This window comes from Echiichthys vipera (genome assembly GCF_963691815.1).
Source record: "Echiichthys vipera genome assembly, chromosome: Y".
NCBI lineage: Eukaryota > Metazoa > Chordata > Actinopteri > Perciformes > Trachinidae > Echiichthys > Echiichthys vipera.
In genome coordinates this window covers 2,535,344-2,548,592 of record NC_139849.1, presented here as the reverse complement: position 1 = coordinate 2,548,592, position 13,249 = coordinate 2,535,344, and the positions used below count along the sequence as shown (strand labels likewise).

The window sequence follows — 13,249 nt, the reverse complement described above, 5'->3', positions numbered from 1 at the left end:
CATAGCTATTCTTACCAGTCGTCCCCTTGACAACCAGAGTGGTGACAGTGGGCTTAACAGAAGACACTGTCCCTGGCGTAACAAGTCGAACACCACCGACTGTGCTCATAGGCACGGTGCGCAAAATCGTGCCAGGTTGCCCAGGAGCACCCTTCAAAACCACCTAGACACACACAATTCAGGATTAGCCTCCCCAGCAAAACACAGATTTCATCTATAAAGACTACTGCAAAAACAGTCAGTTTACCTGTGTCAGTCCCTGTTGACCAGCTGCAGTGGCTAGTTTGGGCACTGCAGTGATTATTTTACCAGGAGTTCCAGTGGTCATCACCTTTGTGGTAAGGATTGTGATAGGGGTTTTCATGCCTGCACTGCTCGTCACACCTGTAAGGCAAGGCATATTTATTTATATAGTGCATTTCATACCAAGGCAACTCAATATGCTTTACATAAAGACAAAACATTTTTTTAAAAACAGCATAAAAACAAAAAAAACAGAGCAAAGAACAAAAAAAATATTAAGAAAATAGATAGTTATTAAAAAGAGCTCAGCTATAAGCACATGAAAAAATAAATGTTTTTAACCTGGATATAAAAGTGCTCACAGTTTGGGCTGATTTAAGTTCTGCTGGTAGTTTTTTCCAGTTGTGTGCAGCATAACAGCTAAATGCTGCTTCACCATGTCTAGTTTGAACTCTGTGCTCCACTATCTGACCTGAGTCTGTAGATCTCAGAGCTCTACTGGGTTTATACTCCACTAACATGTCATTCATGTATTCTGGACCAAAACCATTCAGTGATTTGTAAACCAGTAGCAGAACTTTAAAATCTATTCTTTAGCTGACTTGGAGCCAATGTATGGTCTTAAGAACTTGGGTGATATGATCTGATCTCTTTGTTCTGGTTAAAACTTGAGCTGCAGCCGATTGATATTTTTTTTGGGGGAGTCCAGTCAGAAGATCGTTAAAGTAAGGACAAAAGCATGTACGCCTCAAGTAAATTTTTATCTAATTTTTAAACTCAAGACACACTACCCAAATACCTAACCTTGGTCAATTTACACCTGCAAATCCTTCAGAATATATGTTTTTATTCATGCTAAGCGCCAAAATTTATATAATAAATCACTCATAATAATGCCAACAGAGGAAATAGTTTGATCCAGATGTTCATCTGGTTTAGGTTTTGTTTTAACGGCAAAAAATATGAAAATTACTTATTTTATACTGTTCTGATCTGGCTGTTGCAATATGCAGTTGTGACACAGTAAACCATCACAGTAAAACAAGGTTAGACCTGTAGGTCCAGACTGGGTCATGATGGCCGACATGGGGATGGTCTTAATTATGGTGGTGCCCTGCTTAGTGGTGGTAGGAGATACACCACTGATGTTGAGGATAGTGGGCTTGTGTCCTGTGCCTCCTGCCTGGGAAGTGGTGATGATGGTTGTGGGCTTGCCATCTGCGGAGGTCACCAGCTTCAGGATAGTGCCGGCTGGGAGAGGACCTTTTGTCTGGGAAGAGAGGCACATATTATGCAAACCGTTTGGAGAAAGGCATCTGGTGCCTGTCTCATGGGTTTTAAGCTGCCTCCTGTTTTTTTTCCTGCACTCATGCAGATAGCTGACCTGTATGATCTGTGTGAGAGGGTTAGTGGAAGCCTGGCCTGTGATAGCTGATGTTTGCACTGGCTTGGTTTGTACCACAGACATCATCTTGCCAAGATTGGAGATCTGCTGACATAGGAGAGAGACTCAAGTTCATGAGTCACCAGAAAACACCAGACAGTATAGAAGGTTCAGTGGGAAGTAGGACCACTGGTGGCTCTACAAATCATTCGAGCCTTGCCCCTAACTGACCAAGACTCATGCAGATCACTAACATCATGCTCCCTGTTTTCTTAGTTAAATTCTCCAACAGTCACTTTAGGCCAACCTTTACTCCCTCCCCCACTGGTTCAAGCTCAGGGTATGTTGACAAGACATTAAAAAACAAAACTCACACATTAAGTGTGAAAAATAAATAAATTTAAAGAAACCATGATTTACAGCATGCACGTCAAAGCACCAAAGGGTGCTCTCAGAGTGGCGTCGCGGTATTACATTGTGCTACAGAATTACCACAGTCCTGCACTCTTACCAGATGGCCACCGCTACCCATCGTGAGGGGACTCTTGACCAGGGTGATGGTCTTTGTGACTCCTCCAACCACAGTGGTTACCACCTGGGCCTGCTGGGCCACTGTGACTGCACCAGACTTGTGCACAGTAATGATGGGTCTGGTCGCCGTTTGAGAGGACGCAGTTCCTGTGCCCACCTGGGCTGCAGCAGTTTTCAGCATTCGGGTGGCGGGGTTACTGACCTACAAGCAAAATATTATTTTTAGAATTGACCAGTGACAAGACAGAATGCACACAATGCTAGAAATATGAATGTTTAGTGAGATATGTACCATGACTGGAGAAGCCATTTTCACTGTGGTTGTGCCAGGAGAAATGGCTACGGTTTTGAGAATGGTGGCACATGCAGGAACATTAAGGACAGTGCCTGCAGAGGGCGGGATCTTCTGTGTTGCTGCAGCTGCTGCAGCTAAAGCCGCCATGCCACTCATCTGAGGGCTACTCCCAATTGGCTGAAAAAAACATTTAGGACACATTTACCCATCTGATGAAGATGTTGCCTGTATACTTCACGTAAAATCTTCAACATGATAAAATGCAGTGCAGAGTTGCTCATACCGATCCTTGGGTGGTCTGGGCAGGCACTACCATTCGGACACCTGGCGGAAGGGATGTCACAGTGACAGGGGATTTCCCATGCTGGCTGGGGCGGACTGTGACAAGAGATTGGCCTGTGGTAGACTGTTGAGCCGCAACCTTCAAGACAGCTGTAACACAAGGGAACCAATCATCAGCCTTTATGTGAAGTGTTTTCTACTGTAATGACGACAATGGACATGGAAGAGTTTGAAAAGAGGAATCACTGGTCACTAGCGTAATACCTGTCTGGGGTAGGCTCTGGGCAGAGGGTGCTGCAGCAGCCAGTGCAGGGCTCTTTGGAGAGTTCAGAGGCTGCACGGGGGTGGCACTCATGACCGGTGAGGCTGCAGCTGGAGTTGCAGGGATGTCATATTTCTGCAGCTGTAGTAAGTAGGTGTCAGCAGTTGAGACGGCACCCCAGCTCACCTCAAGGGAGTTTGTGTTGGCACGGACTAACTGCACCCTGGCAGGGGCATGTGGACGCTCTGGGGAGGTGAAGACAACTACTTTAACAACAATGATAGTATTTGACAACCTGAAACACTGAAGTCACTCTAAATCAGGGGTATCAAACTGATCCAGTAAAGGGCCGCTGTTGCTGCAGGTTTTCATACCAACCAAGGATCAGTTTGATACCTGTGCTCTAAATGATGAAATCATAATGCAGCAAAACCTACCAGTTTCCAGGTACCAGAGATCTTTACAGCAGACTTGGTTGTTCCAAGCTTTACGATAACCATCACGCCCACTCCAAACATAGAGTCTGGAATTGATGGCCACAGCACAATGGCCAGCACGGGCCCTAGGGATGTGGTCTTCAAGAGTATCCATCAATACCGTCTCCCAACACATGGAGTCTACAGACACAGATATAGTACAAACATGGGCATCAGTGAAGCCCATTTCACTCAAACCTTTTCAAAGTGAAACCTGGTGTAATACCTAAAGAAGTAGACAAACCTAGATTTAGGCAGGCAAGAGTGTTTGTACACTTCCACTCCTTCTCATGTGTGGCCACTTTGACATCATCCATTACCAATGGAACCCATCCACCAAAAACATACATCCTGCACGTTGAGAAAATGAAATCAGTGAGAGGCTGCAACTACACACAGCCTGTTCTCCGGGAATTAAAACATTATTAAATATAACATTCAATATGTTATTGCTAAGTTACAGCAGTTGCCTCACTTGTTTGTGATGGTGGTGGCAGAGTGAAGACTTCTGGGGAGCGGTGCTGTCCCACTTACTGATGGTTTGTTCCATGTCAGGGTATCTAGTGACAATGACCAGCAGTAGGATGTTATATAAAAGCCCCAATGTATTCTGACATGCAACCATATAAAGTATCACAGGTAAGGCAAATCACACACATGTCAAGCATTGGCGGTTTATCCTCTCTGACAGAGTGGGATGATTTCTGTACTCTAATTTGTTTATTCACACTTTTAGAGACCTACCAATATCAAGTGTCCACAGATCTCCAAGGCGACAGCCACTCATTCCTCCATAGATTATCAGGCGAGATTTCCTGCTTGTCTTTTCTGTGTATACCACAGCAGTGTGGCTCTCACGGGGAGGAGGCAGAACTCCATATGTGATTGGAACATCCCATCCAACCACACTGGAACCCGCACGAAGCTCGAGTGTGTACAGATCATTCAGGTATCTGAGAATGAAAAACAGAAGTCACAATCATGTTGTTGGTTAAAGAAGGATCTAAAGCATCTTGTGGATTAAAGGGTCCTGGCTGTTAAAACATCTGTACCTGGGAATGTTGTTTTTTGGGTCTTCGCTGTCATTGGCTAGCCCTCCGAACAGGTAGCATTTGTTGCCAACCAGGGAAAAACTGTGGCCAAGACGAGGACAAGGAGGGGGGCCATTCTTCGGGTTTTTTGCTTTCAACTTTTTCCATTCCCATCTGCTGGCCTGAAAACGAGGGTCAAAACAACATATCAATTGATCAGGTCATAGGCAAAGCTGTAACAAACAAGTTTACATCATTTGGATAAGGAGTTTGCATCAAAACTATAACGAGTCACGTGAGGAAAACCTGGAAAATGGCCGCGTCAACATCGTAGGCTCCCGTCCTCTGCCGACAACTAACAACAATTAACTTATATACACTCTCTGTGGAAGTTTAATTATGTCTTAAGTAGTCGATACTCCTACACAGTCAAAGTTACACGAAGTTGTGCAGATTTCAACCGCGCAATGTACCAGGGAAAATGAAGTGTACAAACTTGCTTGACTTCAGCTACCACACAAGGTAACCCTGTTAGCCCCACTTGCAGCAAGCTAGCCAAAAGAACAACATGGGGGATATCCTCGCAAAAATTTCAAAGATGAGCCCGACTCTGAATAAAGTGGCGAGTGATGTGGCGACGATTAAGTCGGACACAACAGAACTCAAAAACACAGTAACTGCTTTGCAAACACGGCTCGAAGCGGTGGAAAGTTGAATTTCTGATGTGGAGGATAGCAACGATCCCTTTGGCATGACTCCTGCAAGGAAATTGAGTTTCCAGCAGCTTACAAAAACACAAAGGAGATATAAAAAATACAGTATAACCAAATAAACTTAGCTAAATATATACAAAAAGTATAAAAAAATTAACAGTAAGCAATTAAGTCTTAGTCAAATATATATGAGGTAGATGTAAGAATACAGGTCTGTAAGAGTAGATTAATAATTGCAGTGAGTGGCTCCCACTACTTCCCTTCAGTCCCCAGCCAGACTCCGATACTCCTCCTCTCTGTCGCCCCTGATACATCCCACGATGGCTGTGTCATCGGCGTACTTCTGTATGTGACACAGCAGAGTTGTAGCAGAAGTCTGAGGTGTACAGGGTGAAGAGAAGAGGGGCCAGTACTGTGCCCTGAGGGGCTCCAGTGCTGCTGACCACAGTGTCAGACATGGTGTCCTTCAGCCTGACGTACTGTGTCAGTGAGGTAGTTTTTGACCAAGTCCACCAGATAGGGGTCACTCCCATCCAGGTAGATGTAAGAATACAGGTCTGTAAGAGTAGATTAATAATTGCAGTGAGTGGCTCCCACTACTTCCCTTCTGTCCCCAGCCAGACTCCGATACTCCTCCTCTCTGTCGCCCCTGATACATCCCACGATGGCTGTGTCATCGGCTTACTTCTGTATGTGACACAGCAGAGTTGTAGCAGAAGTCTGAGGTGTACAGGGTGAAGAGAAGAGGGGCCAGTACTGTGCCCTGAGGGGCTCCAGTGCTGCTGACCACAGTGTCAGACATGGTGTCCTTCAGCCTGACGTACTGTGTCAGTGAGGTAGTTTTTGACCCAGTCCACCAGATAGGGGTCACTCCCATCCTGTTCAGTTTGTCCTGAAGTACAGGGGGCTGGATAGTTTTAAAGGCACTGGAGAAGTCCAAGAAGAGCATCCTTGCTGTGCCGCTTCCCTTATCTGGATGGGAGTGGACTCAGTGAAGCAAGTAGAGGATGGCATCCTCCAGACCAACATCTGGCTGGTACGCAAAATGCAGGCGGTCCTGGGTGTGTTGTACCTGGGGTCTGAGGAGGCTGAGGAAGAGCCGCTCCAACGTCTTCATCAGGTGTGAAGTGAATGCCATCGGTCGAAAGTCATTCAGCTCGCTAGGCCTGTTCTTCTTGGGAACCGGAACGATGCAGGTTGTCTTCCAGAGAGTAGGCACTCTCCATCGCTGCAGGCTGAGGTGGAAGATCCGTTGTAATGGTTCCCCCAGTTCTGCAGCGCAGGTCTTCAGTAGTCTCGGACACACTTTATCCGGGCCTGTTGCTTTCCTGGGATGGAGCTTCCTCAGCTGTCCTCTGACCTGGTCTGTGGTGATGTGAGGCGGGGACTGTGTTAAGGTAAGGAGGATGGGGGTGTTGTTGTGGTGTTGGGGGGGGGGGGTGTAGAGGGAAGAAGGAGAGATGGCTGCAGTGAGGGTGGAGGGGACAAGGGCTGGTTAAACCTGTTGAAGAAGTCATTCAGCTCGTTCACCCTCTCCATTGTCCCCCCTATAGCTCTGGTCTTTGTGTTGTGACCTGTGATGGTCCTCACACCTTCCCAGACCCCCCATGTTGTTCTCCCTCAGCTTCTCCTCCACCTTTCTCCTATAGCTGTCCTTAGCTTCCCTCGCACAGTGTTGCACCACTGCTGTGGTGCCTTCATAGCCTCCCTGTCCCTGCTCCTGAAGGCAGCCTTCTTCTTGTTGAGACAGCCTTAACTTCCCACATTACCCATGGCTTGTTATAAGGGTAGCAGCGGACAGTCATGACAGGGGAGACCACGTCTGCACAGAAGCTCAGGTACTCCGTCAGACAATGTGTCATCCCCTCTAGGTCGATGAACACATCCCAGACTGTGGTGTTGTAACAGTCTCTCAGGGCACTTTCCATCTCAGGGGACCACCTCCTGATGGTGCAAGTTGTCACCGGCTGTTTTTGGACCAGGGGATACAGTGGCTGTAGGTGAACCAGGTTGTGATCAGACTTCCCCAATGGGGGAGGGGAGTCGCTCTGAATGCACCCCATTAGCATACAGGAGATCAATCGTCCTGTTGTTTCTGGTGGGACAGTCTACAACCAGGTGAAAAACAGCCAACGTAGAATCCAAAGTTGCATGATTTAAGTCCCCAGAGATGATCATAAATGCCTCAGGGTGCTGTGTCAGCAGCCTCGCAGTGACTGAGTGGATCTTGTCACAGACAGTGGCTGCGTCCGCTCTTGGAGGGCTGTAAACACAGACGGTGATCACGTAACTGAACTCCCTCGGCAAATAATATGGCCGTAGGCTAACAGCTAGCAGCTCGAGGTCCCGGCAACATGAGACTTTCTTTACATAGATATGTCCTGGGTTACACCAGCATTTTTTTCTTGACGACCAAGAAAACAGAGGGAGACGTAAAAACAAACTGATTGGACTGAAAGAAGGGAAAGAAACGGAATGACATGAATGACTACATTAAAAAAATACTGAGCGAGGACTGGGGCTGCACGGGGATATGAGATCGAGAGCCACAGAAGTGGAGGACCCAGGCCAGGTAACAACCAACCACTGCGGGTTATACGAAATTTCTACGCTACATGGCTCGGCAGAAAGTTTTGACAGCCAGGAAGAGAGAGGAGCACGGTGGGAGGACTGCACTCTCTCAATCTAAAAAGAGGTGACCAAGCAGCGCTCCAGCGTACGAAGGCGGTTCTTCCAAATAATGAAAGCAGGCACATCCGGCAATTCTGAGGTTTACAATTCAATTTTTATTTTTTATTTTATTTATAGTGCCAAATCATAACAAAAGACACTTTACAGAGTAGGTATGGACCACACTACAAATTATTTATGATTCACATAGACCCAACAACTCCCCCATACAGTGCAGTGGCAACGAAAACCTTCCCTATAACAGGCAGGAATGTCGGACAGACCCAGCTCTATGGAGGACAGCCATCCGCTCTGACAGAATCAGCTTAAAAATAACACAGCCAAGGGCTCGAAGTCCTTGCTGTAAGCTTTATCAAAGAGGAAAGTTTTGAGTTTACTCTTAAGTATGGGGACAGTGTCTGCCTCCCAATTAACACTTGGGAGTTGTTCCATAGGAGAGGAGCTTCAAAATAACACCCAGATTCCTTACTGTGGTGCTGGAGGACAACATCATCATTCAGAGTAACAGTATCTTTAGATAGAGTTTCGAAGCCAAGTACAGTAACTTCAGTTTAATCTATGTTTAACATCAGAAACATTATCTAATTCATTCAAATCATCCAACTTTTTATTTCGTAAATGCACATTTGAAGTTTATCTAACTGATTGGTTTCTTCTGGTTTAATCGACAAATATAATCAGAATCATTGCCGTTATCAGCATACCAATGAAAATGTATGGGGTGCTTCTTTTATATATGCTTCCCTTAGGAAATATTATATAAGGTGAATAAAATCGGTCCTAGGACAGAACCCTGTGGGACTCGGTGACTGACTTTAGTGTATGGAGGATTTGTCATTAACATGAACAAACTGAGATCTATCTGATAAATACGACTTAAACCAGCTTAGGGCGCACTCACACTGTCCTTCCGCACCGGGCCAAAAACGTCCATGGCCCACCTGAGATAGGTGGGCTTTTGTAGAGCGCGTTTGCACATGTACGAGCACGAGCACGATGCCTACGGTGGTTCTGACATCATTTATGTGCGCCTGTTCGGACATAGAAAATAGGACAGACCATGCGCGGACATTTAACAACAACAACAACAACGGCAACGAAAGGGTCACGTTGGTGTGATGACGTATGGACAGCGAGAAGCATTTGCGCGAGGCCCAGGCAGTGTGAGTACAAACGGGCCTGGGGCGCGGGGGGAGAGGGAGGGGGGACAAGTACCCTAAAGCCCGGGTTGCGGTGCGGAAGGACAGTGTGAGTGCGCCCTTAATGCAGTTCCTTTAATGCCAATTAGATGCTCCAGTCTCTGAAGCAAGATGCAATGATCAATAGTGTCGTAGGCAGCACCAAGATCTAATCAATCAAGTACAGAGACAAGTCCTTTGTCTGAAGCTATTAAAGGGTCGTTAGTCATTTTTAGCAGTGCTGTCTCAGTGCTATGATTCACTCTAAATCCTGACTGGAAGTCCTCAAATAATTCATTATTATGTAAAAAGTAGCCGCTGATTGGCGACAAATTTCTCGAGGATCTTAGAGAGAAAAGGAACGTTAGATATGGGTCTATAGTTAGCTAGTACCTCTGGATCAAGACTGGGCTTTTTAAGAAGAGCTACAGCTATTTTAAAAGACTGTGGTACATAACCTGCTGATAAAGACATATTAGTCATATCTAATACAGGAGTGCTAACTAAAGGTAACACTTATTTAAGTATCCTAGTTGGAATAGAGACTAGAGGCGCACTCACACTGTCCATCCGTACTGTGCCCCGTGCTTTAGGGTACTTGTCCCCCCCCTCCCTCTCTCCCCTAGGCCCAGGCCCGTTTGTACTCACACTACATGGGCGTCGGCGCGAATGCCTCTTGCCTGCCCTTACGTCATCACGCCGTAACACGTCACACGCATTGATTGACGTCATCGCGATGCAGAGTAGAAGAGTTTGATGTGGAAATAGTACAGGTAAATTTGTTAAGGTCAACTGTAGAAAAGCAGTCCAAGAACACATCAGGTTGTACAGTTGTTTCTAAGGGCGCGCTCACACTATCCTCCCGGACCGAGACCCGGACTTTAGGGTACTTGTCCCCCCTCCCTCTCCCCCCCGCGCCCCAGCCCCGTTTGTACTCACACTACCTGGGCCTCGGCCAATACTTCTTGCTGTCCATACGCCATCACGCCGTAACACGTCACACACATTGATCGCGTGTGTGTGGCTTTGTTTACAAATCTTTCCATAGACCTCGGAGTTTTTGTGCATCTTGTCGACTGTTTTTGAATATTTTCATCCGACCAAATCTGCAGTAAACACAACGTGAACCTTTCACCACCATTGTTGTTGTTGTTAAATGTCCGCGCATGGTCCGTCCTTCTATTTACATGTCCGAACAGGCGGACATAACGCTAGTGCCGTAGGGCTCGGGCTCGTGCGCGTACACGTGCGCACGCTCGTGCTCGTACATGTGCAAACGGCTCCGCTAAAGCCCACCTATTTCAAGCGGGCCGTGGAGGGCCAGCTGGCCCCAGTTAAGCGCGGAGCGGGTGCGCTCACACTACTTAAAGGTACTAGACTTTAGCTGAAAAACCGGTTTTGGCCGCGGCCAAAAGGATAGTGTGAGCACGCTGTAAGGTTCCTGGGTTTGAAGAAAAATTTGTGCAAAGCGAGTTGATTTTGTCTCTAATAGTTATAATCTTGTCATTAAAGAAGGTCATGAAGTCGTTACTACTGAGGGTTATAGGAATACATGGCTCAGTAGAGCTGTGGCTCTCTGTCAGCCTGGCTACAGTGCTGCTCTGTGTGCCCTGAATTGCCCCCCGGGGACAAATAAAGTTATTTGAATTTGAAAAGAAATCTAGGATTGTTCTTATTCTCCCCTATTAAAGATGCGTAATAAGCTGCTCTGGTATTAGGGAGGGCCTTCATATATATTTTAAGACTTTCTTGCCAAACTAAGCGACATTCCTCCAATTTTTTTTGAAACGCCACTAAATTTCCAATTTTCACAACACTTGTTTTAATTCACAGGTTTGTGAGTTATACCATGGAGCTAACTTCCTCTGTTTCATTATCTTCTTTTTTAAAAGGAGCAACAGAGTCAAGTGTTGTTCGTAGTGAGCCTGCAACACTTTCAACAAGGTGATCCATTTCAGAGAAACTAACGTCAGTAAAGGAATCTTGAATATTAGGATAAGGCATTATGACCTTCTTTAATGACAAAATTATAACTATTAGAGACAAAATCAACTCGCTTTGCACTAATTTTTCTTTCGGGGCGGCAGTAGCTCAGTCCATAGGTGACTTGGCTGGGAACCGTTGGGTCGGATGGATGGAGCTTGGACTGGTGGCTGGAGAGGTGCCAGTTCATCTCCTGGGCACTGCCAGGGTGCTGTTGAGCAAGGCACCGAACCCCCAACTGCTTGGGGCGCCGGTCACTGGCAGCCCCCTCGCTCTAACATCTCTCCATTAGTTGCATGTATATAGGTCCTGTCTGTGCGTGTGTGTGTATTTCGGGCCTGTATGTGTGTGAAATGGAAAAATAGAGTGAAAATTGAATTTCCCCATTGCGGGACAAATAAAGGACTACTTCTTCTTCTTCTAAATTAAATGCAGATGGAACCGTTTCCTTAAATTTAGTTACAGCACTATCAGATAAACATCTAGTGTAGAAACTTTTGCCCAAAGGTGAGTAGTCCTGTAATATGAATTCAAAAGTTATTAAATAACGGTCTAATAAAATAGGATTCTGTGGAAAGACTATCAAGCCATTGATTTCCACACCATAAGCCAAAACGAGGTGGAGGGTGTGATTAAAACAGTGAGTAGGTTAATGTACACTCTGAATAAAAACGAATCAAATCTAAGAAAGAGATAAACGCAATACTAAGGCTAACGTCCACGTGAATTTTAAAATATCCTACAATGATTACTTTATCAGATTTAAGGACTAAATTTGACAGAAACTCAAGTAGAATTGGCTGCACAGTTTTCCAGGTTGAATATGTAAGGCAAAGAACAAGACTTTCAAATGAATTATAATTTAGTTTAGGTTTAGGGTTAATTAATAGGCCTGAGCCATAAATAGCTGCAACACCGCCTCCTCCACCACTGCCTCAAGGAATAGGAGTATTAATATGACTGGGAGGAGTGGATTAATTTAGGCTAACATATTCTTCATGACAAAATGTTAAATTAGAACAAGAAGACCATGTCACAGAAACAAGATTCGTTAAAGAGTAATAAACATACGTTAACAAATGAAGGGGAAGAGACTGTGCTTACTGACCCAAAGAAAGTTGAGGTCTTTGTTCGGGACAACATTCAAAGCACGGAGAACGTCTGACTATGAGGGAGAGTGGAACTTTATTTTTTGAAGGCACGGCGGAGACGGAGACTCTAGGGCGCTATTGTTACCGGACGGTTGGCGAGAGGAGCAGAAGGTACCGTCTATGGGACCTACACGGGCCGGAATAATATGGAGCCCAAGGCTTGCTATTATGTCATGTTCATTTTAAAAGGCAGTGTTTTTTGAGTTACTGTTATTTGGTATTATACATGTCCCTGTTCTGGGACACTGGTTCTGGAGGCATTTTCATGATGGCAGGAGATAATGCGAGGGACAAAGTTATGGAAGGAAAATTTATACTCTTTGAAAGTAATGAGTAGTGGACATAATATAGTGTCACGGAATAGTAATGGCTGTAGCACACCAATTAAACACAAAAATACTCACTTATCTAAAATCTAAAAAGGTACAGATATTTTTCATGGTCAATAAAATATTGGGCGATACAGATGGTCAGATTATTTTAGGGAGAGATTTCAATCAAAGCTTAGATGATCATTTGGATCGCAGTAATGTTAGAACAGGGACATTGCCCAGAGAAGGGGCAGCTTTAGATACTTTACAAGAAGAATTAGGTTTGACAGATATTTGGAGACTCATAAATCCAAAAGAACAGGAATACACATTTTGTTCTCACTCATAGATCCTACTCACAAATAGATTTTTTTTGGAAATGCCAGCTTACTTGTTGACCTGGTAATAGACTGCACTATAGGAGTTATAGCAATAACAGACCATGCACTGGTCGAATTACATATAAATTTACATTCTACTTTAGGTAATGTTGGGAGGTAAATACAATTTGTTGCATATTAATAGAGGAGCAACAGAAAGATTAGCTACTGTTTGGGATGCACTCAAGGCGTTCATCAGGGGGAAATGTATAGCTTATAGTTCATCGAGGGAAAAAAAGGTCAATAAAGAAAAAGTACAACAATTGGAAAAATAAATAGGTACATTGAAGAAGCAACTTGCTGAACAATACATTGAAGAATATTTCAGAGAAATCTGT

At 45.1% G+C, this 13,249-nt stretch overlaps 1 protein-coding gene across 3 annotated transcripts in view; it reads right to left on the bottom strand.

Moving 5' to 3' along the window:
• LOC310966150 (host cell factor 1-like) overlaps positions 1–13,249 on the bottom strand; it is a 35,375-nt gene that overhangs the window by 11,282 nt on the left and 10,844 nt on the right. For 2 of the 3 annotated variants that reach the window (XM_083939987.1, XM_083939989.1), the window contains 13 exons: positions 4,526–4,686; positions 4,218–4,426; positions 3,949–4,033; positions 3,718–3,824; positions 3,435–3,614; positions 3,000–3,242; positions 2,737–2,885; positions 2,451–2,630; positions 2,139–2,360; positions 1,628–1,735; positions 1,297–1,513; positions 248–384; positions 16–163 (listed from right to left, as the gene is read on the bottom strand). In XM_083939987.1, the coding sequence (XP_083796113.1) occupies positions 16–163; positions 248–384; positions 1,297–1,513; positions 1,628–1,735; positions 2,139–2,360; positions 2,451–2,630; positions 2,737–2,885; positions 3,000–3,242; positions 3,435–3,614; positions 3,718–3,824; positions 3,949–4,033; positions 4,218–4,426; positions 4,526–4,686 (2,146 nt within the window). The remainder of the gene's footprint in view (positions 1–15; positions 164–247; positions 385–1,296; positions 1,514–1,627; positions 1,736–2,138; positions 2,361–2,450; positions 2,631–2,736; positions 2,886–2,999; positions 3,243–3,434; positions 3,615–3,717; positions 3,825–3,948; positions 4,034–4,217; positions 4,427–4,525; positions 4,687–13,249) is intronic. The other variant, XM_083939988.1, reaches the window with a different exon arrangement.